General features: G+C 46.9%; 4 protein-coding genes and 2 non-coding genes across 7 annotated transcripts; 1 reads left to right on the top strand and 5 right to left on the bottom strand.

The window, feature by feature from the left end:
* The first annotated feature begins 3,222 nt into the window (after nt 1-3,222).
* LOC103652566 (uncharacterized) lies at nt 3,223-5,579 on the top strand. 2 transcript variants are annotated; one of them, XM_020551186.2, is made up of 9 exons: nt 3,225-3,303; nt 3,409-3,432; nt 3,523-3,636; nt 3,722-3,802; nt 4,192-4,316; nt 4,401-4,581; nt 4,670-4,795; nt 4,908-5,285; nt 5,376-5,579. In XM_020551186.2, exons 1-9 carry the CDS (start codon nt 3,256-3,258, stop codon nt 5,478-5,480), a joined length of 1,182 nt encoding a protein of 393 aa, XP_020406775.1. In that variant the 5' UTR covers nt 3,225-3,255; the 3' UTR covers nt 5,481-5,579. The 2 variants fall into 2 exon arrangements, with proteins under 2 accessions (XP_020406776.1, XP_020406775.1); XM_020551187.2 differs by lacking the exon at nt 3,409-3,432 and having other exon boundaries at nt 3,223-3,303; nt 5,376-5,576.
* A 1,281-nt stretch (nt 5,580-6,860) lies between these two features.
* On the bottom strand, nt 6,861-7,929 carry LOC103651433 (protein FAR1-RELATED SEQUENCE 5-like). Its single transcript, XM_020551056.1, has 4 exons — nt 7,804-7,929; nt 7,455-7,722; nt 7,023-7,363; nt 6,861-6,947 (listed from the first exon to the last, which is right to left on the bottom strand). Exons 1-4 carry the CDS (start codon nt 7,927-7,929, stop codon nt 6,861-6,863), a joined length of 822 nt encoding a protein of 273 aa, XP_020406645.1.
* A 2,840-nt stretch (nt 7,930-10,769) lies between these two features.
* On the bottom strand, nt 10,770-12,608 carry LOC100284487 (sulfate transporter). The gene has a single exon (NM_001157382.2). It carries the CDS (start codon nt 12,352-12,354, stop codon nt 10,975-10,977), a length of 1,380 nt encoding a protein of 459 aa, NP_001150854.2. The 5' UTR covers nt 12,355-12,608; the 3' UTR covers nt 10,770-10,974.
* A 4,795-nt stretch (nt 12,609-17,403) lies between these two features.
* TRNAI-AAU (transfer RNA isoleucine (anticodon AAU)) lies at nt 17,404-17,477 on the bottom strand. The gene has a single exon. It is a non-coding gene; the product is annotated as a tRNA-Ile (tRNA).
* Nucleotides 17,478-18,630: 1,153 nt separating this feature from the next.
* TRNAI-AAU (transfer RNA isoleucine (anticodon AAU)) lies at nt 18,631-18,704 on the bottom strand. Its single transcript has one exon. It is a non-coding gene; the product is annotated as a tRNA-Ile (tRNA).
* A 1,826-nt stretch (nt 18,705-20,530) lies between these two features.
* Nucleotides 20,531-22,265, bottom strand: LOC103650192 (DELLA protein SLN1-like). The gene has a single exon (NM_001322273.1). It carries the CDS (start codon nt 22,024-22,026, stop codon nt 20,599-20,601), a length of 1,428 nt encoding a protein of 475 aa, NP_001309202.1. The 5' UTR covers nt 22,027-22,265; the 3' UTR covers nt 20,531-20,598.
* Between the last annotated feature and the right edge of the window lie 2,226 nt (nt 22,266-24,491).

Raw genomic sequence — 24,491 nt, 5'->3', positions numbered from 1 at the left:
GCCCACGAAAAGATCGTGTTCCCGCAATCTAGGCAGTTTACGTAATCCGGGCCCACGAATCAAGGAACTGAGCCGTCGTTTTCTCAGCTCAGCTCTCCTGTAACTATCGCTCCCGCCGAACCCTAGCCAAATCCGCCGCCGTATGCTGCTTCTCCTCGGCGCCCGGCGAACCCTAGACTAACCGCCGCCGTCGCATTAAGATTCTCCCCCGCAGTTCCCCCGCCGTCGCATTCTCCTTCAGCACCGCAGAGACCCGCCCTCGCCTTCTCCGCCGCACGCCCTCGCCTTCTCCACCGCACACAGGCCGTGGCCTTGTTCTTCGTCTCCGGCAAGGGCCCCGGAATCTAGGAGGCGGTTGTGCCGCCCCTGCGTTCTCCTACTCGTCAGAGACTGAGACCTCGATCTTCTCCACCGCGGCGGCCGAACGCCGACTCCCCTACCCCATCGCGAGGTCCGTCCCCAACGTCGAGTCCCCGACGCATTTGACACAGCCCCGCGCCGCGTTGGGTTGTCCCCTGCACAGGTGTCTCGGATTCAGCCGCCCTCCAGGCCCATCCACATTCCGGTAAGCCATCAACCTTTAACTCTTCCAATCTGAATCGTAGATAGAGTTCACATTATTATTTTTGCCAATTGCTTGATTTATCAAATACCAATTCATTATAAATTTATAGTTAATTGGAGACACAAATGTATACTATGCAATCTATCACACCTTTATGCAGTTTACAATACTTTGTTTATGCTGATTTGTTGACAGAAGTATGATCCATACATCAATACATTATGCCATAAAACCTATTGCTGTTCAAATTGGGCCAGCTCACCCGAAATAACCAGGTTATACATTAATTAGATGTCGCATATGAGCAGAATTTTTTTGATCAAGTTAGTCTCACAAGTTTATGCAATTTACAATATTGTGATATGCTGATTTGTTGACAGAAGTATGATCCATACATCAATACATTATGCCATAAAACCTAATGCTGTTCAAATTGGGCCAGCTCAAACGAAATAACCAGGTTATACATTAATTGGATGTCGCATATGAGCAGATTTTTTTTATCAAGTTAGTCTCACAAGTTTATGCAATTTACAATATTGTGTTATGCTGCTTTGTTGATACATTTATGCAATGTATGGTCATGAACTGATCTGAATTGACTTTGTGCTTATCTTTTTTTTGATCCTTTACGTTTTTTATGTATATGTGTTGTTTCATTTTGGCAGGAACATCAGTGATGAAGAACGTAGACCGACCACCTTCCAATCCAAAACGGATCATAATCCAGTCTACTCAGGAGTGCTTCAGCGTTGACATACCGCGTGCTCCGGCGGGGACTGTTAGACCCGAGACAAGGCATGCTGCTGATGAGGATGATGACTTTATGCCATTATCCAAGAAGCGTAAATTGGACGACAGCCCTGGGAAAGTTTTGAAGAAGGTAGTCACTAAGCGGAGGAAAGCAGTGCCCCCACCCCGACAGGTTAGATATTTATGTCTATGGCAATATATCATTTTTATGCGTGAAATCATGTTGTCTTGATGTCTGAGTTAAACATTGTGTTGCGATTATGCACATTTAAATGTTTACAATATTCATTTTATATATTTTTCCCAGCAGAAGCTGAACGTCAGATGCAACCCCCAAGATGTGTTAGTAAGCATATAGATATTAAATGACAGACAGCAACAAGCAATTGCACGTAGGGGATTTTCTAGTATTCTTGATATGAGACTGGACGCACTCGGCAGTAGATCACACTTAGCTTGGCTGATGGAAAAGCTCGACCACAATGACATGACAATTCGAGCTGGCCCTGGAAAGGAGCTGAAAATTACAAAGGATACGGTGCACCTAATTTTGGGTTTACCGAATGCTGGGGGAGGAACTGCATTGGGCATCGATGAAGCTGTTGTTGCCAACAATTTGAGAGCTGAACTTGGGCTATCGAAAGAAGATTTTGGGGTTACAGCTCTACAAGATCGTTTGAGGAAAGGTTCTGACGATGATTTAAGCATCAGATGCTTTTTCTTGATATTGTTCAATAGGTTGTTGTTCCCTACTGCCAGCTGGGGAATAACGAACCATGAGGTTCTTTTAACCGAGCAGATGGATCGTTTCCACCAGATTGACTGGTGCCAGCTTATTTTCAATGATTTATGCCAAGCTGCCAAGAAGTGGCATAACAGGAGCGTTACTAACGTTTCTACAACCATCTATGGATGTTCCATCGTTATTCTTGTAAGCATATCCTTTTTTTGTCTGTTACATGTACCCATAATCTTGTATGCAAAATCCATATACACGTAGTTTATGCTTTTTGTTATGTCTTATAATGACTCATGTTATGCCTTTTGCAGCTGTATTATTTGGATCATTTGCATGACTCAGCGGCACCCCAGAACAAACGTGGAACACCACGAATCAAATACTTTGATAGGAATATTATTCAAGCCCTGACAAGAGCTGACAAGGGCAAGATACGCAAAGGAGAAGAAGCATTTGGACATTGCTCGGTATTCTTTCTTATGTGTCAATCATTTTTTTTAGTTTTACTCCATATTTCACACATTTTTTTAGTTCCGAAGCTCCTCAGAGACCTGCTACACAGATGTGCCACCCGTTCATGCACAATTCAAGGCATGATTCTATTTATATATTTGTTTGTCATAGAATTTCAACATAATATCCAGTTATATGCTATACATTTACTTAATAATTTTCAATTTACAACAGCATAAGACCAGGACCAACACTTTTGATGTTCCTCGTCCTGACCCATCTGGACAGCACTCAATTCACATCGAACTCCCGCTCATCAGGGATTTGATATCAAGCAAGCTTAATCAGCTTCCATCCCGCCACCGCATGGGTTTCATAGAGAAGCTGTCACATTTTGATGCGGAGGTTGGTAAAGCGTGTACAGTTATTAAACAGACTCTTCAGCAGATTGTTGAGAAACAATTCAATCTATCTGATGTTTTTGGCGAGTTAATTGATGAGGTCCTCCGTGCCGAGGCGGGTGACAACGAAGATGCTTATGATGTGCAGAAAACCACATCAAAATCAGATGATATTCTTCCCCAGACAGCTGGTTAGTCTGTTTAATGTATTTACATCAATATAAAAAAGTTATGCAATCATTTATCGATATGGTTTTGATGCCATTATTTTTAACAATGTTTTATTTGTTTACATGACACGTACCGAAGGATGTACGTGTCCGGCCCCCCCAACTGTACCCGATATGTCTACTCCAGTTTCTCAGCTGGATACGCAGTTTACAGACACACAGGTACATGAATTACTGTTAAGGCAACAACATATTCGTGTACTATTAGAAAGTTGTCCCGATGAAGATGATATTGATCTACTGGTTCATACAAATATAACGAAACAGAACAAAACACCTACAACCTCAGTGGTAATGTTTTTACAATCATTGTATTTTTTCATTCTAGGGTTGTATTAATCGTTTTATGTAAATAGCATATAACCATTACAATTCTTTCAGGGTAAACATGGTGACGGTGGCAAGAACATGCCGACCAATACAAACGTCACTCCTAAAGCAACACCACACATGGATCCTGACGCGCCGATATTTGATGCGACTCCGCAAATCAAGGTATGTCTAAACCCCCTCGTGGTTTTTCTATATTCTCATTAGCAGTTTACTAAATTTGTAATCCATTTATACCATCATTTGTTAGTCTACTGGCGGCGTACAACAAGTGGCAGAAACAGACTTGCCTGACAGTGGTCCATGCTTTGATCAGACTCCATCTGAACATGTCAGCTCAGTAATTTACATTTTCTTTGTAGTGTTCAACTTATCACAGATTTTGTACAGCCATGCTTCACAGTCTAAATAGGTTATGCATCTTACAAATCAGTGTTATGCCCATTTACATATACATATATGCTGAGTAGATCTGCATGCAGTTTTTACATAACTGCTAGCTGCCTATGATAAATTACACATTCATTTATGCAGTTTGCAAGAGTATTTCTTTCTCTTGATATGTATCAGTAATGGCAGCTCATTAATTTTATGCCAGTTTATGACACTTCATTCCACATACGTATATTCCACTTTATGTCAGCTCAGTAATTTTCATTTTCTTTATAGTTGTCAAAATTGTTCACAGAGTTTTATGTATATTTTCATATATATTTTTAGGTTTATGTTGAAACCGATCCAGCTACAAACACTCCACAGGTTGGCCAGGCTTCTCTTGATTCGGAGATGCAAACTGTGTTAGCTCTACGCGAATATTTGTGTGGTCTGCAATCTGACACCGGCAGGTACGAAGTTCATACTTAATCTAAATTTGTTTATATGCTTGTAGATTTACGCCACCTCTCTAATTGATTTAAAAAATTCACCAGGACCATAATAGATTATGGTGAATATTCAGCGACATGTTCTGACATATATGAATCTTTTGCCGATGGGAAGTGTCTCGACAATGGATTCATGCAGTGTTTCATCCAATGTGTTATTCATGATGCAAAAAATCAGCAGACTTCCATGAGTTCGAACAGTTTGGTTCTTGATGTTAATGTTGGGGTAAACTATTGTAACTTACATACACCATTTTCATATACAAATTAGATCAACCCAAGTACACTCACTCCATTTATATTGTTTATTGCAGTCAATACTCAACTTTGAGGAACAGGAACGACACAGTCGCAATCCTCAACCTTTTGATGAATCTGTACTCCACACACTTCTAGACAATTCATTGCCTGAGACAGATGAGTTGGACCAATGCAAAGCGGTAACAATCGTATTTCATAATCCAAACACAATTCCTTTTTAAATGTAACATATCACATTGTTATGCTTTTGTAAGTTACCATGTTAATTTTATGCTTTTTTTACACGGTCAGATCATGGTCCCCATGGTAAGCAGGGGGCATTGGACATTGTATGTTGTCAACAAGGTCAAGAAGTGCATTCATATTTTAGATTCCAACCCATATGGACCAACACTTGGTGGAACTACATGGAAGGACTATCATTTTGCACATTTGGGCTCAGGTGGCAGAAAGTTACCCTGGGCTAAGGTTATTATGAGCAGATTAAACAAAGCAATACAACATGTGCGGCCCAGTTCATGCTTTCCCAAGTTTGGTAACTTCACAATTGACTTGTGCCAAAATTGTCCTAACATGGCAGCTGGATCAAATGATTGTGGGTTTTATGTCATGGGTTACATTCTATTTTATCAATGCGACGAAGGATCTTTGCGGTCAGACATAGAAGCAGTACGTACAAATTTACCATTTAATTCTACAGTTGGCCCATGGCAACACATGGAACAGAGGTATAACTAACTCAGTGTTTTTGTATTGCAGGGCAACACCAGTGAGATACGGTCTCTTGCGCTGCATTACATCACATTCCACCCGAAGAACAAAGCATTATCGCTGCTCCAAGACATCCAAAGATTCAAGGTCTAAAGGATGTAGTTTAGTTTGGTCATGTAATATATTCTGTATACAATGGTTCCCTAAACTTCAGATCAGTCATCTGTGTATATTATGGCCAAAGTCCGTAGACGTTTCTTAGTTATGTCATTGACAACTTTGGGATCAGCTTTTTTCTAAACTGGAATGTTGTTCCAAACTGTGTTTGAAATGTAATGTCTGTTTCTTGCATTTGATTCTTCCAGGTTCCTGTACAATATTGTTATGTCAATAACCTCGAAGTATGCATGTTTCTTGACCGGAGTTTACGATATAATTATTGAAAGGCTTATGCATGTCTGTACAGTCAGATTGCTGCATATGTACAGTCAGATTGCTGCATAACTGTACAGTCAGATTGCTGCATAACTGCATAACCTATCTGGATGTATGCATGTTTACGATATAATTATTGACCGTAGTATATGTACAGTTGCATAACTGTTAAAGCTTATGACAAATTACACAGACATTTATGCAGTTTGCATTACACAACGCAGAGTCATTTTTTGTACAGTCATGGTTCACAGGCTTACCATCTTATGCATTACACAACGCATAGTTACGCAGGTTTTCACATACATTTATGCTAAGTATATGTACAGTCAGACTGCTGCATACTTGTTAAAGCTTATGACAAACTACACATCCATTTATGCCAGTTTGCAAGTATATTTATGATTCTTTCTGGAAGTAGTCAAACGAACACAAGACTCACATTTACACAAGGAAATATTTGTATCTTATGGTCTTCTACTCTCTACCAGATGAATCATCATCTCCGACATCCACCGTTCGTTTTTTCGACGTTGATGTCTCATTCCATTGCGGGGCTGCAGCTATGAGTTTGTTCCTTGAACCAGGAGGCCGTCCTCGCTTACGTCCAGATAGGTTAGCCAATCGAACCCTATTATCCTCGACAGTTAAACACGTACGGCTGTTGTGACCATCAGCTATGCCACATTTCTGGCATTTCCTGCTCATCTTCTTAGCTCCTTTCGCACCCAATTTTAAAACTTGTTGCTCACTACTTTTGATTGTTCTTCCCTTTGGCTTGGCCTTATCTGGTCTTGTTAAGTTTACACCTTCCATATGAAATTCCAGTTTCTACAAAACAAAGATATCAAGTCAGATTTTACATTCTCGTATGTCATCATATATTGTCGCAATGTTTTCACCTTTCTAGCTTCCACATCCATAGAACTACTCTCAACCAGCCGAATGTCAGTGTTATGTTCCAATGTTAATATCTGCATATTACATTGATCATCCTTAGTATTGCATTCATTTGTATTAGAGCCCAATAAAATTTCCTGTGAAATAAAACAAAGTCCAGTGAGGACACAAATTTTATAGTGCAGTATATGTAATACATTATAAAGATCTGTTCCATACCTCGTTCCCATCATCTAATTTGCGTAAGTTGTCTATAGCCATTTCTTCTGTTTCATACGCTTCGACCTATATCATCATTACAATCATGGATCATATTCGACAAGTAATTATGCAAAATTCATAACATCACGAGGTGCGTACCTGGATGTCATCGCAAACACTTGTGCCACAACTCTCACCAGTACCTATATCAGGCTCCACACGCATCAATAACCCTAATAATTCGTCCATCATCTCTAGGGCTTTATCATTCCCAGCTTTAGACATACTCGCATGGTGTACTACTTTCATTGCTTTTTTAAGCAACATCTTCTGTCTATATGATCTAGTTTCTCCATCTTTTCCTTTCAAATTCCTATCGTCTCTTGAAAAAGCCACATCTTGACGCGCGGAGTATGTGTATCGTTGCAAAATATACTCACTTGGGATCCTTTCAATTTGTAGATGCATGAAAGCGCGTACAAGATGAACACAAAATAGACCTATAATTGATTAAACATACATTATGTCATATATTCATCGTAAACAGCTATGTATTCGTAATAATTTATAATTTTTTATAGTATAACATACCTGTATGCTCCCAATGCTTGCACTCACATGAATACTTTCCGGCATCCACATCAGCCCTTATCTTGAATTGGTGTTGACCCCAAACAATTTTATTTGATCTTGTAGTATGTTTCACCACCCAATCATGTTCCTCACCCTCTGTATCACGGTCTATTCGGTATGCAGTTGCATATTTTACTGTCTCCTGAAACCTTGTCATCACAGCTCTAGTGTATGCCCTTGCAACTCTTATTTCAAACATATACAATGTAGTTGTATCCTTTTGACCCTGCAAATTACACAATATAGTATTAATACTGTTTTGGTTTTAATAGCATAAAACATATGTTTATTAATTTTTTTCACTTACCATGCATCCAAGTGCCTCTTTGGCCTCTTTCATCTTCCTACTATGCAGGAGCTTCATCATTTGCTTTGCAAATTGATGAAGCGGTGTGTTTGCATCCACGTGGGCACTCTTCACCAACTTGTTCATGCTCTCGCTTCGTTGTGTAGAGACCATAAGACCACAATAATCTCCTTTGAAAAATGCAGGTACCCAATCTTTGCGTATTTCATATAATCTTGCAAGGGTGTTGTTCTCGTGTAGGTGGAAATCATCAAGCATCATTTGCCAGGCAGCCTCGAACTCCATTTCATTCAATGGATGATGTATTATAGATTGGAACCTTGTTTTGAAATCCATGTCCTCAAATCTTGCATATAATTCATTCAAGTGGGGCATATACCTGTTTTGCACATGCCACAAACACAATCGATGTATTGTGTTTGGGAATACTCTGCCAAGTGCAATTGGCATGGCAGGGTCTTGATCTGAAATATATAAATTTACATAACATCATGCAATACAATATGATATCATATAGTATATGACATAATAAATACGAGCCATTTTATTACAACATACCTGTCAGCATCACTCGTGGTCCGTCACATCCCATGCATGTTTTGAACGCATTGAATACCCACTCGAATGTATCAACTGTCTCGTCTCCTAGTAAAGCAAACCCAAATATTGTGCATTGTAGGTGGTGGTTCGAGCCAACAAACATGCCTAATGGCTTATCATACATATTAGTCTTATGTGTAGTATCAAAAGTAACTGCATCACCAAAATCAATGTACTCGGCTTGCTGGCTAGCATGGGACCAAAATATGCTTAAAATTTTCCCTTCTTTGTCCAGTTGAAAGTCTGAAAAAAACTGTGGATTATCTTTCTTGCATAATGAAAAAAAAGATAACAGCTTTGACACATCATTTGCATTTCTCTCCCTTTGCCATGCTTTTTTCCTGTCAAAAAATGTAATGATTATGCACTATATCTAACTCAACACATTACGATTGTTTATGTAATATAAAATACAATTATTTTCAATGCATAATACACTTACAGGTTACTCATGTCCTGAACGGTTATTGGAACGTTTTCTGGGCCACCATGCATTTCTGTAACAAAATCCATAATGCAATGTGGTGGAATCCTGCTTTCTTGCATCGCACTAAGGAACTCCATATATTCACGATCATGTGTTTTGTTGCATTGCAATTGCCCTTTTTCTGTATCTTTCTTCAAAAATTCATGATTATGCTCATAGTTTACCAGATCAATCCGAACAGAAATAACAGTCTCTTTAGCATCATCGTAGATTTTTTTGAGTTTCATCCCTGCCTTGCACTGTGTTCGTTTCGAACATGTGTTACGTATCCTTGGATTTCCAGCTCCTCTTTCAGCATTCTTTCCTTCCATTGAACAGTTCAACCATTTACAATTCTTCCGCTCCCTATATTTCTTCAACGGAAATCCTACCTCGTATGCATATTGACTATAAAAATTATACGCCTCATCCACGTTACTAAATGTCATACCGACTTTAGGTATCAATCTTATATCAATATTGTCCGGCTGCGCACAGAAATTTAACATTTACAATTCAATAGCGAATAAATTTAACGTAATACGGGAGAACTTACGTGGCTTTGAAGAATATGAGGTGTGTCCTGTTCATGTGGCCCAATATGTCTCATGGGGATGTGCTTCTCTGCGCCGACCACGTCTGCTGTTTTTGTGTGCTCTTCGATATGTCCAGGTGCCCTCAATGCCGCCGGAGGAGTCACAGATACACCCTCTGTGTATGGGGCGATTGCAGACAAAACAGGTTGCATGTCCATTGAAACAGACGTACCTACTGCCTTATGCGCAGATGCTACAGGGAGGATGTCATCGCCAGCGCCGGTGGTGGACATATTCTTCGCCGGCCGGACCTCTCACTTCCGCCGCCGCTAACCGCCGCCAATAATTCAGATGGACGAGCGAACGTGGACGCGGCTGTAAAGTTGTATTAGTTTCCTGCCGTAACTGCGCCTTTATTCTCGCGCACGAAAATCACGTCTTGCCTTATCCCAAAACCTTCCGTGAACGTCTTGCATGGTTTACGCTATCATGTATCACACCGTTATGCAGTCGTAAATGTCTAGCACATGCAGATATTCGTGCGCGCGATTCCTGGCATGCAAAGATTCCATTTATGCATGAGTTACGCACATTTGTACACAAATTTATGCTTGCGTAATTGCATGTCGCGTGTAAGGCGGGATACGTGGTTATCCTTTGCATAAATGGCGCAGGCTGGCGTCCAGTGGGCCTAAAGCGACCCGTTCGGTCTCCCTGGCTGGGGCTTCGCCCACTAATGGAAGCCCAGGGCTTCCATTACCTCTTCCCTATATATATATATATATATATATATATATATATATATATATTAGATGGCATACTCAATAGTAAAAATCTAGATCCACCACTAGGCAGAGCAAAAAAACCCGCACGCAATCGCACCCCACTGGTGCCATTTCAAACCGAAATCCACACTCACATCCGCAAAACTTTGATCAAGATGTGGGTTACCCACGAGTTGAAATAGAAATCCACACTCACACCCGCAAAACTTTGGACCGGATGTAGATTGCATTTATTGGTCAAAATCTTCACCCATACTTGTAGTCCTAGCCACTAGTCGGTTAGGTTTCGCGTTTGCGGGTTATCGGATTAAAATGTCATCCCGCTCTGATAGTTTGCTTTTTTGGAGCTCTGTAGTTTGCTTTTTTGATGGTCGGCGCGTTGCTGCGTGGCATCTGTTGGGCCCATTGACGCCACAACTTCACATGCCATGGAGAACAATGACACTCAAGTACTTCGAGCCCATGGGCTATGGCCCATGACCACAGAGAAAGGTCAAACCACAGAGAAAAGTTTGACCGAGTATGGTGGCTAGCATGAGCGGACATGTAATCGCCAGTCCCCCTCTCGTATTTTGTCAAGGAAGAAGATATATATACTTAATAGTTAATACTTTCACAATATAATACTAAATATAATACTACATCTGTTCTCAAATATTTATCATCTAATGGTTAATTTTTATACTAAAACACAATAAATAAAAAAGAACGGAGTTATTATATTACTTTCTTTTCCTATGAGGTAATATCTTTTTATATATTGCCTGCGAAAATGATTTTTTGATCAAGCATCTTCGTCATCTCCAACTTTGTTGCCGGTTCGCCGGCGGTCAGAGCCCCAGCGGCCGGCTAGTGCTTGGTAGTCCACGTCCCTGAGGCGCAGCAGCAGGTACAAAACAATCCCCGAGATGAACCCCAGCGCGGCGCTCGAGCCCGTGAGCGAGACTCCGGCGCAGATAAGCATGACGAAGGACTCCTCCTTAGTACCCATGTCGCGCGACGCCATGGCAAGCTCGATCCCGGAGAAGAGCAGCATGACGCCCAGTATCCCGATCGGGAACTGGCCGAGGATCGTCACGAACGAGTTTCCGAACACAAGCCCCAGCGCCAGCTTGCCGATGGCCAGGAACACCACGGACGCGCCGCTCCGGCCGCCGAACCGGTACTGCCCCGCCAATCCGCCCGCGCCGTGGCAGCACGGCATGGCGCCGAACCAGCAGCCGACGAAGTTCATGAGGCCGACGCTCACCGACACCCGCGCCGGGGAGAGCTCGGCCCGTTCGGGGAACAGATCCGACGAGAGCTTGCACACCGCGATCACCGAGTTGAGCACGGACAGCGGGAGCTGCGGCACGGCACCTTCCCAGAACCCGATCTTGAAATCGTCCCAGGTGATCCCGACGAGCCGTAGAGGCGACGGCCCGAAGCGAAGGCCCTGCAGAATCGATGGGTCGCGCACGAAGCAGAGCACCAGCCCGAGCGCGAACACGATGAGCGCCGCCGGGACGCGGCTGCAGGAGCGGCGGCGACGGGCCATGCCGTCGCTGGAGACGTCCTCGTCGTCGCCGGAGCCGGTGGCGAGGATGATGAAGAGCAGCGCGGCGAGAGCGAGGACCAGGCCGTCGAGGCCGAGGAGCGGGCGCGCCACGGCGGTGGAGGCAGAGGAGGAGCGCGAGAAGTCCTGGACGTAGCGGACGTACTTGACGGCGGTGAAGGCGAAGGAGAGCCCCTGCGAGAGCTGGACGCCGCGCACGACGGGGAGCGGGAGGAGGCGGTAGATGCACGTCATGAGGCCCGTGGCGCCGAGGAAGAGCAGGACGGCGGCGACCGCGAGCCCCGCGGACATGATCTGCGGGACGGTGAGGTGCGCGGAGGAGAGCGCGACGGCGGCGATCGACTTCATGGGCTGCACCGGCATGGGGATGCCGAAGAGTAGGCCCGTGGCGAAGTTGTAGAGGGCCGTGAAGATGAGCGTGGTGCCGAGGTCCAGGTGGGACGCGAGCGACAGCGCGAGCACGATCGGGATGTAGGTGCCCAGGTCGCCCACGGCGCCGCCCAGCTCGGACCAGACGGACGTCTTCAGGCGGATGCTTGAGGGGAGGAACCCGAGGCGGCGGCCGCTGCCCTCGCCGGGGAGGAGCGGGTCTGCGGCGGCGGACGCCATGGGTCGTTGGCTCGTCGCAGCGACTTCTTTTCTTTGGGATATTTTCCTCTGCACGTCCGTCTCTGACCGGTGGTGGATGCTCGGCTTCCCCACTCCACTTGAGCTCTACTCATCAGATAAAATACTGCGCGGCTTTCTGTTTTGAAAGAATTTAGCACAAAGATGCGATCTTGATGCTGTTTCTTTAATACGATGATAGTGATGGTTGGTCATTTGTTTTGGGAACTGAAAATTGGTTATTTAGATTGTAAACAATGCCAAATGAAGCACTAGCTGCCTCACTCATCCCTCTTCTCTCTGCGCCTGTGGACAGGGCAGTGGGCTGGTAGTACTGGTAGCGGTGCAGCCCGAACTTTGCCGTGACCTTTGGAGCGTCGTTCATTCTACATGGGACTCGTAGACAATTTAGGAGAGAAAAACCGCATGTTTCCTTTCTGCTGTTGGGATGGTGTAGCCGTGTAGGGTCGTGACAAACTTTGTGCTGTTCCTTTCGGGACCATGCTGTACGATTTGATGATTTACGCCATGTGTACCCTGTGGCATCGAGACTGCTTCGTCCGCCGTGCGGGAGGCCGGACTTTCCAAGGGCAATGGATGAAACGTGAACGTGTCAAGCGGCTTTTCAAGCTGCCAAGAGGCGCACGTTAACGTTGCGTCGTCTCTTGGGTGATTGTGTCACGTGTTGAGTGCGTGATACCATGACTTACGTGATAGCATCTCCCACTCATCATTCAATCCTCCACCCACCACCCCCCTCACACACCATCGACTCCTCGTTATTTTACCCATCGCCGTCACGTCCAATGCACCACAATTATCCCCACCCGTCGTCGCCTCCCCTTACCACCGGGCTTCCCCTTGATCGTCACCGCAACAGCACAATAGGAGCATCTTGAAGTTAGAGATGCTCTAGTCGTCGTCGTAGTAGAGCAGCGGCAGCATGTCATGGAGCACGAAGAGGCAGCAGAGGAGCGACCCAACGCTAGAGTCGAAGGTGAGCGCCAGGGCCATAGGTAGGGCAGCGTCTGCGCAATGAGGGTTTTACGTCCCGGCACGACAGCGTGCTAGGCGATATAGAAGCAGGTAGTGGCAAGGGCCGCGGAAGCGGGTCACGGTTGCGAGGAGCACGGGGTAGTCGTGGAAGAGCACGAGTGGGCACATAATATCCTCCCATCTCAGTGGGTCGGTGGGGTGCGTGAAGAGCAGGTGGAGGATGGTGGTTGGGCATGGAGGAGGGATGGGGATGGGGGCCCGTTGGAAGCGGAGCCTACGTCGGGGTCGAAGCGAGGGAGAGAGGGATAAGGTGAATGTCTGCAGGAGAAAGACGGGTAGCGGGTTGAAGATGTGCATTTTTTACTAGTAGGCTCTTAATTTTAAACTATTAGGATTGAGCTTTATTTCTATTTGTTTTTTAATTAAATTAATTAAGTCCTCAAACGAATCATGATCCATTAGCACCATAAGTCCAAAGACTTCAAAGACTGAATAAGGAGAGGATAAATATACAATCACCTCTTAACAAGCATTGTCCTAAATGATATGGATAATGTTATGACACTCCTTTACTTGTTGATACTTAATACCTTGCTACAGTTTCCATCTATAAGTATAGAGTATAAAACACAAAAACATATGTCTTCTATTTGACCATGTGGATGTAAATGTTGGTTTAGAGCAAACAACTATGATTTGAATCTTTATTTGTGCATAATTTTATCTTTTTATCATGACGGTGGTGGAACCGTGAAAACCGGTGTTTATATAGTAGAGAAAATAAATTGAAGTCTTTAATTATTTAGTTTTTTAAATAAATTAATCAATTAACCTAGTACAATAATAAAGAAATAATAATTCCAAATCCCCGCATACATAGATGCTACTATATTTTCTACAAGCTTGATCAACATTAAATAGGTTTTGTTAAAACCATTAAATAAGGTTGACACAAAACTGAAAAAACTTACAATTTAAAGGTATAGAGTGTGATATTGCATTTGTTCAATACGTCAAACTTTCATCTCAATAAGAGCTGCACTTTTCGAGTGAGAGAGTAGATCATGGTTGTATTTACCAAAACAATTCCACAAACACCATTTCACATAATCACATATAATGCTCACTAGGGCGACGTAAAGCCAAATAAAGACATTATTTTTTGCTACATCTTCTGATATTTTTATGAGCATATGATTTATTAGACTGTTCAGTTGAAAAAGTTTGGTTTTACTCGGTTTACCAAAAACCGGCTTATTAAAGGTTTCCAAAAGGGCTAAAAAAATATTTCCCAAAACCTCTTTTTGGGGGGCTTGTTAAAATAATTAACCCCAAAAAATATCAACCCGCATTAGACTGCTAATAGACGTATGTACAACACCGTTATAGACAAGGCACCTCTCTGCGAGCTCGTTGAAGAGCTCGAAGGCCCTGTCCCAGGCGTCGCCGATGCGGCCAGCAGTGACGAGACCCTTGGTGAGGTGGCGGAAGGTGAAGACAGAGGGGAGGAAGGGCGCAGACACGATCATGTCTTGGTAGACCCGCAAAGCAGTGTCGATGTGGCCGGCCTCGTAGTGCGAGGATGAGAGTGTTGTAGTGTTGTAGGAGACTGTCGGAGAGGGAATTCTCCGGCCGGGTGGCGGAGTGCACCCGCCCTAAATCCTAAGATGAGGAAGGGGCTTAAGCGTTTTGTCTGTCTTGCTAAGCGAACATCAAGCACATGAACACGCGAGAGTTTAGAGTGGTTCGGGCCGCCGGAGCGTAACACCCTACTTTACTGTATGTTGGATTGTTGTGAAAGCTTGAGAATTGAGAGTCCAAGTTGGGTCTAAGTGTTGTAACATTGCATGCCTCCCCTTTTATAGCTAAAGGGGGGCGTGTACAAAAGACTCTGAACCTCGACATGTGGGCCCAGAGACAAAACAGATGGAATACCCGAAGCAACTAATGTTGGTCACCTTGTGATATCTCCTTGTGCCCCAACATCCGCCGCTTGGGTTGGATTGGCGTGCAGCAGAAGGTTCCTCGGCATCGTACAAGTCATGATGACCGCTGCGCGCGTGTAGCGGTGTGGGCGTACTGCCCGCTGTCTGATTGGACAGGCACGCCGCCTGTAGGGTGGTCTGGTCGTCGCCTGCCATCAGAGTGGACGGGGCACATTAAATACCGAGTCGGTACATCGCCTGTCTGCAGGGCGGACAGGCGGCGCGCAATCTCCGCAATAAATACAGAGATCACGTGGCTCAGAGGCCTTACGTCAGACTCTGCCCGCCGGCTTACGTCACGGGTCGTACGCCACGTGGCAGCACCGGGTCCCCGCCTGAGCGGGGAGCGGAGACGCGCCTGGCAAGACCCTGACAAGTGTCTGTGCCGGGCCCCTGTACGTCCTTGACTTAGGCCAGGGTATTCTTCGTCCCGAGACCTTGTCGTGGATGGTCCGGACCTCACTTAGAGGTGTCCGGGTCCCATTCAGGGGAACGAGGAGGTCTCGGGTCGTATTCGGAGGTCCAGGTCATGTATGCTGGGGTCCGGCACTTTCTCACGGGGTCCGGATCCACTGATGATATCACGATATACATTACCTTCTCTGGTCACCTGGTGGTTCCGGAGTCGCCCACGTGGTGGGGTCGGGCGCTGTTTACCGCGCCTTCTTACTATAGTAAGGGGTACTCCTGTTCCAGGGCACCGACAGAGACGATGTTGGGGATGATGTTAGAGCAATGGAAGTAGAAATCGAAGAGGACGATTGCATTATTGTGGTAGGCGGCTCAGACCATGGCCACGACCGCGACATTGTAGGTGAAGACGGTGGGCCAGAATAACGAGGAGACAGCGGTGTGGGAAGTGGCTGAGGCATTGTCTAGATGACCCGAGCGGATGAGGGACTAGACGCGATTGTGGAGGCTGAGGCGCGGGCCACGGTGGTGGTATAGTGCCTCGCAGTTTCTAGCATTGACGTTGTCGTCGCCACCTCTGACGCTGATTCTCCTGTTGTTGCCTCTCAAGGACGAAAGTAGACGCGAGAAACAAGTGGGATGGACGCGCGTGAGGGGATTGGAGAGATTTGGCCTCGCGCAAATACGCGGGAGAGATCCTTGGATGCGTGATGGTGAAAAAATAGAGAAATTTGCTGGAGCTGTTGGGGGTGCAAAAAACGGGGTTTGGCCTCCATAAAGTTTTTTGGGGTTCTCTTCGGGTCAGATGGTAGAGAAGCAGTGTTAGGGCATGTACAACCCCACTAATTAAGGGGTCTCTAAGTGTGTTAAGTGCAACAAAATTAAGAGGCGGGCTCTTTCATAACTTTCTATACATATTGTCTCTTAACTTCATTAATGTTTTAGTGGGTTAAAATTGTATAATACAGTTTCTTAGCTGGTCTCTTGTACTTAGAAAATCGAGCAAGGGGCTCTAGATTGTACTTGCCTTTAACGGGCTGTGTGGGCTGTAGCTTATTTCCAAGCTGGGTGACGATTGTGCGGACAAACTGAATTGTCCAACGTCGGAAACCCAAGCTTATTCAATAAGGAGATATACGGATAGATTTGGTTTGCGAAAAGAAAACAAGCACTTTGATTCTCAACAATAAATAATGGTCTTGTTTCAACGGGTGCTGCGGCTTGGCTTATCAATTGAGATGGAAATAGATTGAAAAAACACGATGATGCACAGAAAAGAGTGTACAACATTCTGTGAGGACGCGGCGGCTTGGCTTATCGATTGAGGGGTTGTTTGGATGGAGCTAACTTGCCATTGCCAAGCAACTATCGCAAATTCTCAACTTCAGGCGAACAAAATCCAACGCCTGAGAGACAAAAACAGAAAGAAAAAAAACACGCATTCTAGGGTTAGTTTGTAGGCTAGATTAGCAGAAAAAAATCTAAACTCAAGCGTTTCGAATTATATTTCGAACAGGTGCCGCAACTGGGCTCATCAACCGAGATGGAGACATTAAGAGTGTACGGGGAAAAACAGGCCATGCAGAGATGGTGGAAATAACATTGGGCCTGAATGGGCCAGGTGGACCAAAAAATGCGTACGTAGAAAAATAAAATAAAATGGCCCATACAGGTCTCGAACCTGTGACCTTCGCGTTATTAGCACGACGCTCTAACCAGCTGAGCTAATAGGCCAATTTGTTTTTAAAATTTTACTATATTTATATAAACTTAAGTAATGAGGCTTGTATAGATAATAGATCGACCAGTACTCCGTTCATGGCTTTGCTCAACACATCAGCCGCGGCGCGCGCAGTTCTTGCCATCCGTTAGTGTAGAGCGCTTGGGTGTGTTTGGTTGGATGTATATAGTGTAATGGAGGAGGCAACTACAATTTATATAATGTTTGGATGAGAGTTACGTAGGGACGAGATAAACACCGAAGTAGGTTTTAGTGGCGGCGTGATTCTAAAAAATCGAATATACGGTATCGACTCCATCCCATTCTATTTTGACTTCAAACCAAGCCGGTCAGCCGGCACCGAGAGAGACGGACGCATCCCGAACCAGCCTACACACGGTCTTTATTAACGTTCTAATGGTTTAGGATTGTATAATACAGTTTTTTAGTCGTCTCTTGTACTTGAAAAATCGAGCAAAGTGCTCTAGATTGTACATGCCTTTAACGGGATGTGTGGGCTGTAGCTTATTTCTAAGCTGGGTGACGATTGTGCGGACAAACTGAATTGTCCAATGTCGGAAATCCAAGCTTATTCAAAAAGGAGATATACGGATAGATTTGGTTTGCAAAAAGAAAACAAGCATTTTGATTCTCAACAATAAATAATGGTCTTGTTTCAACGGGTGCTGCGGCTTGGCTTATCAATTGAGATGGAAATGGATTGAAAAAAAACACGATGATGCACAGAAAAAAGTGCAGAACATTCTGTGAGGACGGGGTTGTTTGGATGGATGGAGCTAACTGGCTAAGCAACTATGGCAAGTTCTAAACTTGAGGCGAACAAAATCCAACGCCTGAGACAAAAACAGAAGAAAAAAAACACGCATTCTATTTCTAGGGTTAGTTTGTAGGCTAGATTAGCAGAAAAAAAAAATCTAAACTCAAACGTTTCGAATTATATTTGGAACAGGTGCCGCAACTGACCTCATCAACCGAGACGGAAACATTAAGAGTGTAGGGAAAAAACGGGCCATGCAGGTGGACCAAAATAAGAGAACATTACAAAAACACGATGGTGGAAATAAAACTGGGCCTGAATGGGCCAAAAAAATGCATGAATGGGCAGATGGACAAAACCAAAAATGTACGTGGCAAAATAAAATAGTATGGCCCATACAGGTCTCGAACCTGTGACCTTCGCGTTATTAGCACGACGCTCTAACCAACTGAGCTAATAGGCCAGTTTGATATTCTGACCTTACAATATTATTTTATTGGACAATGTGCTAATGAGGCTTGTATAGACAGTAGACAAATCAGTGCTCAGTTCATGGCTTTGCTCAACGCATCAGCCGCGGCGCGCGTTGTTCTTGGGGATCCGTGAGTTTAGAGCGCTTGAGTAACAATCGGGCGCGCAGCCGGGGCCGGGGAGAGACGGACCCAGGCCGGACCACCCTACACACGGGACACTGACAGTATGGAGTCTGGAAGGCTGTACGCCTGAACGTGCCGTGGTCCGCGCCGCGCGCCTTTCAGAGCGCAGAGAGGCCCTGCGGCCGCGCGCGCCAGTTGCGTGACAGCCACCCGTCCCGTCCGTCTGCCATGCGGCGGAGAGTAGGGGGAGCGCGCAGCATCGCGCCGGCCGGCTCGTGAACGCGGCGGTGGTCCGGTCATCTGCTCTGCCTCCTGCTCATGCCTCGGTAACCGAAGCTCTCTTCCACCCACACCACAGAGTGCCGCTACGTCCACGTACTAGAGCTACGGGATACGTACGTACTAGGTTAGCAACATGCGCTGCATGTAAAAGTGTGATCCTCTGCTGTGTGGTTGCGATCGCGACTGACCATTGAGCATCCCAACTCTCCCCGTTAGCAGCAGTTTGTGTTTTTTTAATATGATTCGGGACTTTGAGACCGGGCCGGTACCACGACATGTGAGCGTCAACTAGTCGTACGGCGTGTTTCAAATACAGACGGTCTGATCCTGCCTGCCTGCCTGGCTGCGTTGCGTTCTAGTCGCGGCACGGCTCGCAAGAGGGCTTGGGCTTTTTCTGCGCTTCTCGGGGGACGCCTCCCCTGACGTGCAGCCGTGCAGGTGCAGCCGCACCCAGGAGAATCTGTGACCGCCCGAGAGAGAGATAGAGAGAGATGCCGTGCGCGTGTGCGCCGCACGTGCCACTCCTGCTACTGCTATCCTACTGTGACAAGTTCATTTTTTTTATTAAAAAAACATGTACTTAATCGTTGCGCTTTGCAAAGCTACAGATGCAACCGTACACGCGAGAGCTTTTGCGGAGGCGGCCTCGATCGCAGCCGGCTAGCTGTCCTGCGTTGTTTATCGTGTGGTGAACAGGGCAACGGTCGTCAGCGCGCGACCGATCTGGCGTGTTAGCAGCAGGCACGGTCGGTGCAAATCCAAGCGTCAACATAGCAAGACAGGATCGTCGGTAGCAAGTGATTCGCTGTGGGGGGCAGTGTATAGATTACTCACCGCATTGCATTGCATTGCATTGCATTGGTTCAGACTTCAGACAGATGCCTTGCGGTTTGAAGCTGAAATCGATTCTTTTTTCATGGAAGTGGCAGAGCTAGTTCAGAGATGTGGGTTATATTGTAGTAGAATAGAATCCCTGGCATATGGACTGGGCGCATCGTGGATTTGGTATGGTTGTTGATTTGGCATGTTCTTCCTGGTTATAAACAGGGCTAGATGTAGGCATTCGTGGATTTGCTTTTTTTTTTCTTTCGATAGATGAGGAGGTTCACATATTGCTCGTTGCTGTTGTAACCAGCCAGCTCAGAAATGCCAGGGCATCTTGTCGTGCTCGATGTGTCAGCAGGCCACGCAAGCATCCAGTCATGCTCTAAAACAAATCCATGGGAGGGACGAGGGAGCAAGTGTTTCTAGAGCTTCTACGATTGCAATGGCTTTTCCAGGGACGCTGTTTCAGTGCCGTTTATTCAGCTAACGACGACATGCCTAACACAATTCCATGTCATTTTTTTTCAGTCTGCCATTTACGACCGATGCCAACGCCCTCTCAATCGAACCATTTGGATCGCGGGCACCGCGATTTTACAGTAAACCCCGCTACTAGCCTCTCACCGAAGGAATTTACAGTAAAGTAGCGACGCTCTAGCTGCTGCAGCTGATATTGCTCTCCTCACTGCCGCTGCTCCTGCTCCTGCTGTCACTCTGATTGTTCTCTTCCGCGCGCCACGCGGACGCCGAGAAGAGCGGCCGCCCGTGCCAGCCCAGTGTCAGGCACCCCTCGGCCTCCTCCACGCAGTGTCCTTCCCCGGAGAAGAGCCCAACCAGCATCCTCGCCTGCCGCAGCGCGTTGGCCCCCAGCGGCACGGCGGCCAGCCCCGTGCGACCCAGCCTGTCACGCCACCGCCACAGCGGCTCGTGCCGCTCCCTGCGCCCCGCGCCCTCGCCGCACACGATGTCGCAGATCTCGCGCTCCAGGTAGGCCTCCGCCGCCGCGTCGCCCGCGCCGCCGCTCGCCGCGTCCAGGGAGTCGAACACCGCCGAGTAGTAGAAGAGCGCCTCCGTGAACCGGTCCAGGAACCCCGGCTTGTTGTGGTCCGCCTCCTGCTCCACCACCGTGAACACCCTGGGGCGCACGGACGCGACGCACTCCAGCACGGCGTCGATGGGCGCCCGGGCGTCGCCCGACGAGGGAGCGTCGGCGAGGAGGCGGTGCAGCTGGAGCACGGAGTTCACGGCCACGGCCTCGCCCTGCGAGACCTGCAGCATCCAGGGCCGCACCTCGTCGAGGCGGTTGGCGGCCACGCCGCGGAAGGAGAAGTGGACGCGCACGGAGCGCGCCAGGTCGGCGAGGCGGACCCCGACGTCGCGGAGGTCGTCGCGCCCTGGCGGGGACGGCGGCCCAATGCCCGTGAGGCGGAGCGACGGCGGCCCGCCGGGGCGGAGCGCGAGGGCCTGGATCAGCGCTGGCCACTGGAGGCCCTGCATGATGCTGAAGTCGATGATGTGCACGTGCTTGCAGCCCTGGACGGCCTCCAGGATGGCCTGGTTGGCCGTGAAGTGCGCGAACTTGAGGTAGGGACCCGCCTCGTAGAAGCGGTGGTAGAGGAAGGCTCGGTCGGCGTCGGCGGCGTGCGGGGCCGGGGGCGGAGGCGAAGGCGAAGGCGAAGGCGTGGGAGGGAACAGCCGGCGGGACAGCGCGGCGGTGAAGTGCACGGCCACGCGGCCGATGCCGGAGGTGGGCGAGACGGCGGCGAGCGCGGCGTGCGCGTCCGCCAGGTGCGCGGACGCGCCAGCGTGGTCGGCCGCCTCGACGGCGCCGGCGCAGCTCATGAGGAGGTGCACCAGGCGGATGCCCGCGGCCTCCTCCTCCTCCCGCCGCATCGCCGCCAGCGCCGCCGCGAAATCGGGCAGCGCCATGTGCATCGCGTGCACGTCCGCCGCGTCCGCGTAGTACGCGGCGACCCCGGCGTCGGGCGCCGCCGTGGGCAGCGGAGGCAAGGTCACGTCGTCGAGAACAGGATCCGCGGGGCCCTCGGGCCACTGGAAGGGGAACGCGCCGCCCATGGCCATGGGTCGGTGAGAGGGCGGCTAGGTGCCGTGCTCTGCTCTGTCAAGCGGTCAGCAGAGTGACAGCTTCGCGCTTGGCGGGCGGTGAGTGATGTACTAGAGGGGAGTGAGTGAGTGAGTGAGTGACCGAGGGAGCGAGCGGCTGACGATGACAACCGGGTGGGTGCGGGCACTGCGGGGGGGACGAGGATTAATGGCCGGGGAGGGAGGTGAGGTGACGTCGGAAATGCCGGGGAGGTCTGTTACACGTGGAGAGGCGGGCACGAGCACGGGGCGGACGGGGACACGTAGGCCTCGGAAAGGACTCAGAGGCGGGCGAGCGGTCCGAGGCGCCGTGGGGGCGGCCTGCTGCTTCTGTCAATTCCTGTTTCCTCATCTTTGTCTGTGGGGATCTCGTCTGGGACTGCGAGGAGGGTGCAATCCTGCAACTGCACACAGATTTTACTCGTATAATACCACAACTGATGACAATAGACAGTAGAGATACCAGGGGCACAACGTAGGAAGTTTCCAAGCGCTTCGAAGTAGTCGTAATGGCACCTCGCCGACACGGTGATGTACGTTGGTTATTTTATTATTGATCCTAATCTATAATGATATGGATTGAAGTGTAACTTAAACTAATTTACATCTAAATTCATTTTAATATATACAGATTAAGATCCATATTAAGGCTTGTTCGTTTTGGTGATAATCTACATGTATTGGGTGAGATTGAGCCGGTTTAAATTCATAATAAGTCAAAATATATCTCAATCTCACCCAATACACTACAATATACATGTAATATCAATAACCGAACAAGTCCTTAAAGTACCCAAATAAAGCGACCATCTTGCCCGCACGGCGTTGCGGACTTGCGCAGCCCCTGCTCGCCCGACATGGCAGAGCAGCGACACGATGAATCCGGCACGACAGCGGGCGCCTCCATTGCGCGCATGGTAGCAGTGGCGGACGCATGGGGTGGGCAATGGGGGTCACGGCCCCACCTTGATTTTTAGAAACTCTTATACATAGACTTAGATATATAATAAAATAAATAAACTTTTATATAGACTTAGATATATAATAAAATAAATAAACTTTTATATAGTAGGTTGGAATAAATTTAATGAAAACTAGACTTTCATCTAACTTTTTCTCGATGCTTCACTACTCAGCCCACTCCCACTCGAGTCGTGGTGCTCGTCGCCACGTCGGTATCCTGCACGCAGTACAACTACTCTGCCTTCTAATCTGCACTGGTGGATGCGTAGGCTATTAGTGGGATTCTACCTTGGCATCACAGCACCACCCGCCCTCGCTATCTCACAAGGGTCCCGTCATGCCGTCGCAACGCGACAATGGTTGTCGCTTGCTACCACTGCCTTTCGCCTCATCGTCGTCATCTACCGTCGCATCGTCGCCTGCCCTCGCTATTCCACGCCTATTGTCGCCTCACCGTCGTCATTTTGCGGTAGAGTCGCTGACTCTCCACACCGACATGCTGATGCGCTCGCTTCGCCTTAACGCCTAGTCCCCGCCAGTCCACCCCTTTGTTCTCTCCAACTCTCCTTTAGGGTGGCCAAATTAAAGATTCGGTATTCATGTTATTTTAGAACACTCATCATATTATCACTTAATCTTCATGTTATTATCATGAAACTATTTTTATCAAATGGTCTAGTATATTGATTTGTCTCCTATGTTATTGCCCCACCTAAAATTTTGTCCTGCGTCCGCTACTGCATGGTAGCCTAGGGCCCCATTTTATTTTATTTTAGTTCCTTTTTAGAAATGTTTAAGTTTAGATTTATAGTAGAATTAAGTTCGTTTTTAAATCTTAAAAGTCAGCGTTATAATATATGAGGTAATGAGGATAAAGTTATACGGCCTAGTTATGGCGTCGAGCCGTCGATGCATCCACACTGATCTTACCGTAGAACTATAGCTGGAACCATCTATACTCTAGTTGTTTCACAATAATATTATAGCAAACATGTATTATAGGTTTTGTTTTGTTTTTCAGATGACCGAAGACAATATTAAGAATAGACTAGTTCTAAGTGTTATTTAAAGTTGGTATACATTTATAATAGATTAGAACTTTGTTTCCCCTTTAAGCGTACTCCATCTGTCGCAATATGTAAGACATAACCACCTCTGGTTCAATACTAATAAATGAATTTAATTCTCTCTACATTACTACATCGATGTACGTACGACTGAAGAGAGCACATCTTATATTATGGGACAATAATAAAAAAATAGTTATCTCTTATATATGGGTGTGTGGGCATGCAGTGCTTTGGGTTCCACAACCAACAACCGAGAGAGAAAAGGAGTCTTTAAGTATGGGTGTGTGGTTTTCACCTTTCCTTTTTGTCGGGGATAAGATCCCCTATCCCTAGGGGGGTATCAGTCAGTAAGTGCATTAGGGAAAAGCCTCTAGCAACTAGGGCTCGTCGGTCAGCTGGAGAAGCAAGGTA

The sequence above is a fragment of the Zea mays genome, chromosome 3, assembly GCF_902167145.1.
Source record: "Zea mays cultivar B73 chromosome 3, Zm-B73-REFERENCE-NAM-5.0, whole genome shotgun sequence".
Lineage (NCBI taxonomy): Eukaryota > Viridiplantae > Streptophyta > Magnoliopsida > Poales > Poaceae > Zea > Zea mays.
Note: the sequence above shows the minus strand (reverse complement) of the source record. Positions and strands in the feature narration are given on the sequence as shown.

What these genes read in the sequence shown, in the direction of transcription:
- LOC103652566 (XM_020551186.2), top strand. Translation starts at nt 3,256, where the DNA reads ATGTCTACTCCAGTTTCTCAGCTGGATACGCAGTTTACAGACACACAG. An exon ending in AAACACCTACAACCTCAGTG is followed by an intron (nt 3,433 to 3,522) that starts GTAATGTTTTTA and finishes CAATTCTTTCAG; the next exon opens with GGTAAACATGGTGACGGTGG. An exon ending in ATGCGACTCCGCAAATCAAG is followed by an intron (nt 3,637 to 3,721) that starts GTATGTCTAAAC and finishes ATCATTTGTTAG; the next exon opens with TCTACTGGCGGCGTACAACA.
- LOC103651433 (XM_020551056.1), bottom strand. Translation starts at nt 7,929, where the DNA reads ATGAACAAGTTGGTGAAGAGTGCCCACGTGGATGCAAACACACCGCTT. An exon ending in CAAGCATTGGGAGCATACAG is followed by an intron (nt 7,364 to 7,454) that starts GTATGTTATACT and finishes AATCAATTATAG; the next exon opens with GTCTATTTTGTGTTCATCTT. An exon ending in GTGTTTGCGATGACATCCAG is followed by an intron (nt 6,948 to 7,022) that starts GTACGCACCTCG and finishes ATGATGATATAG; the next exon opens with GTCGAAGCGTATGAAACAGA.
- LOC100284487 (NM_001157382.2), bottom strand. Translation starts at nt 12,354, where the DNA reads ATGGCGTCCGCCGCCGCAGACCCGCTCCTCCCCGGCGAGGGCAGCGGC.
- LOC103650192 (NM_001322273.1), bottom strand. Translation starts at nt 22,026, where the DNA reads ATGGCCATGGGCGGCGCGTTCCCCTTCCAGTGGCCCGAGGGCCCCGCG.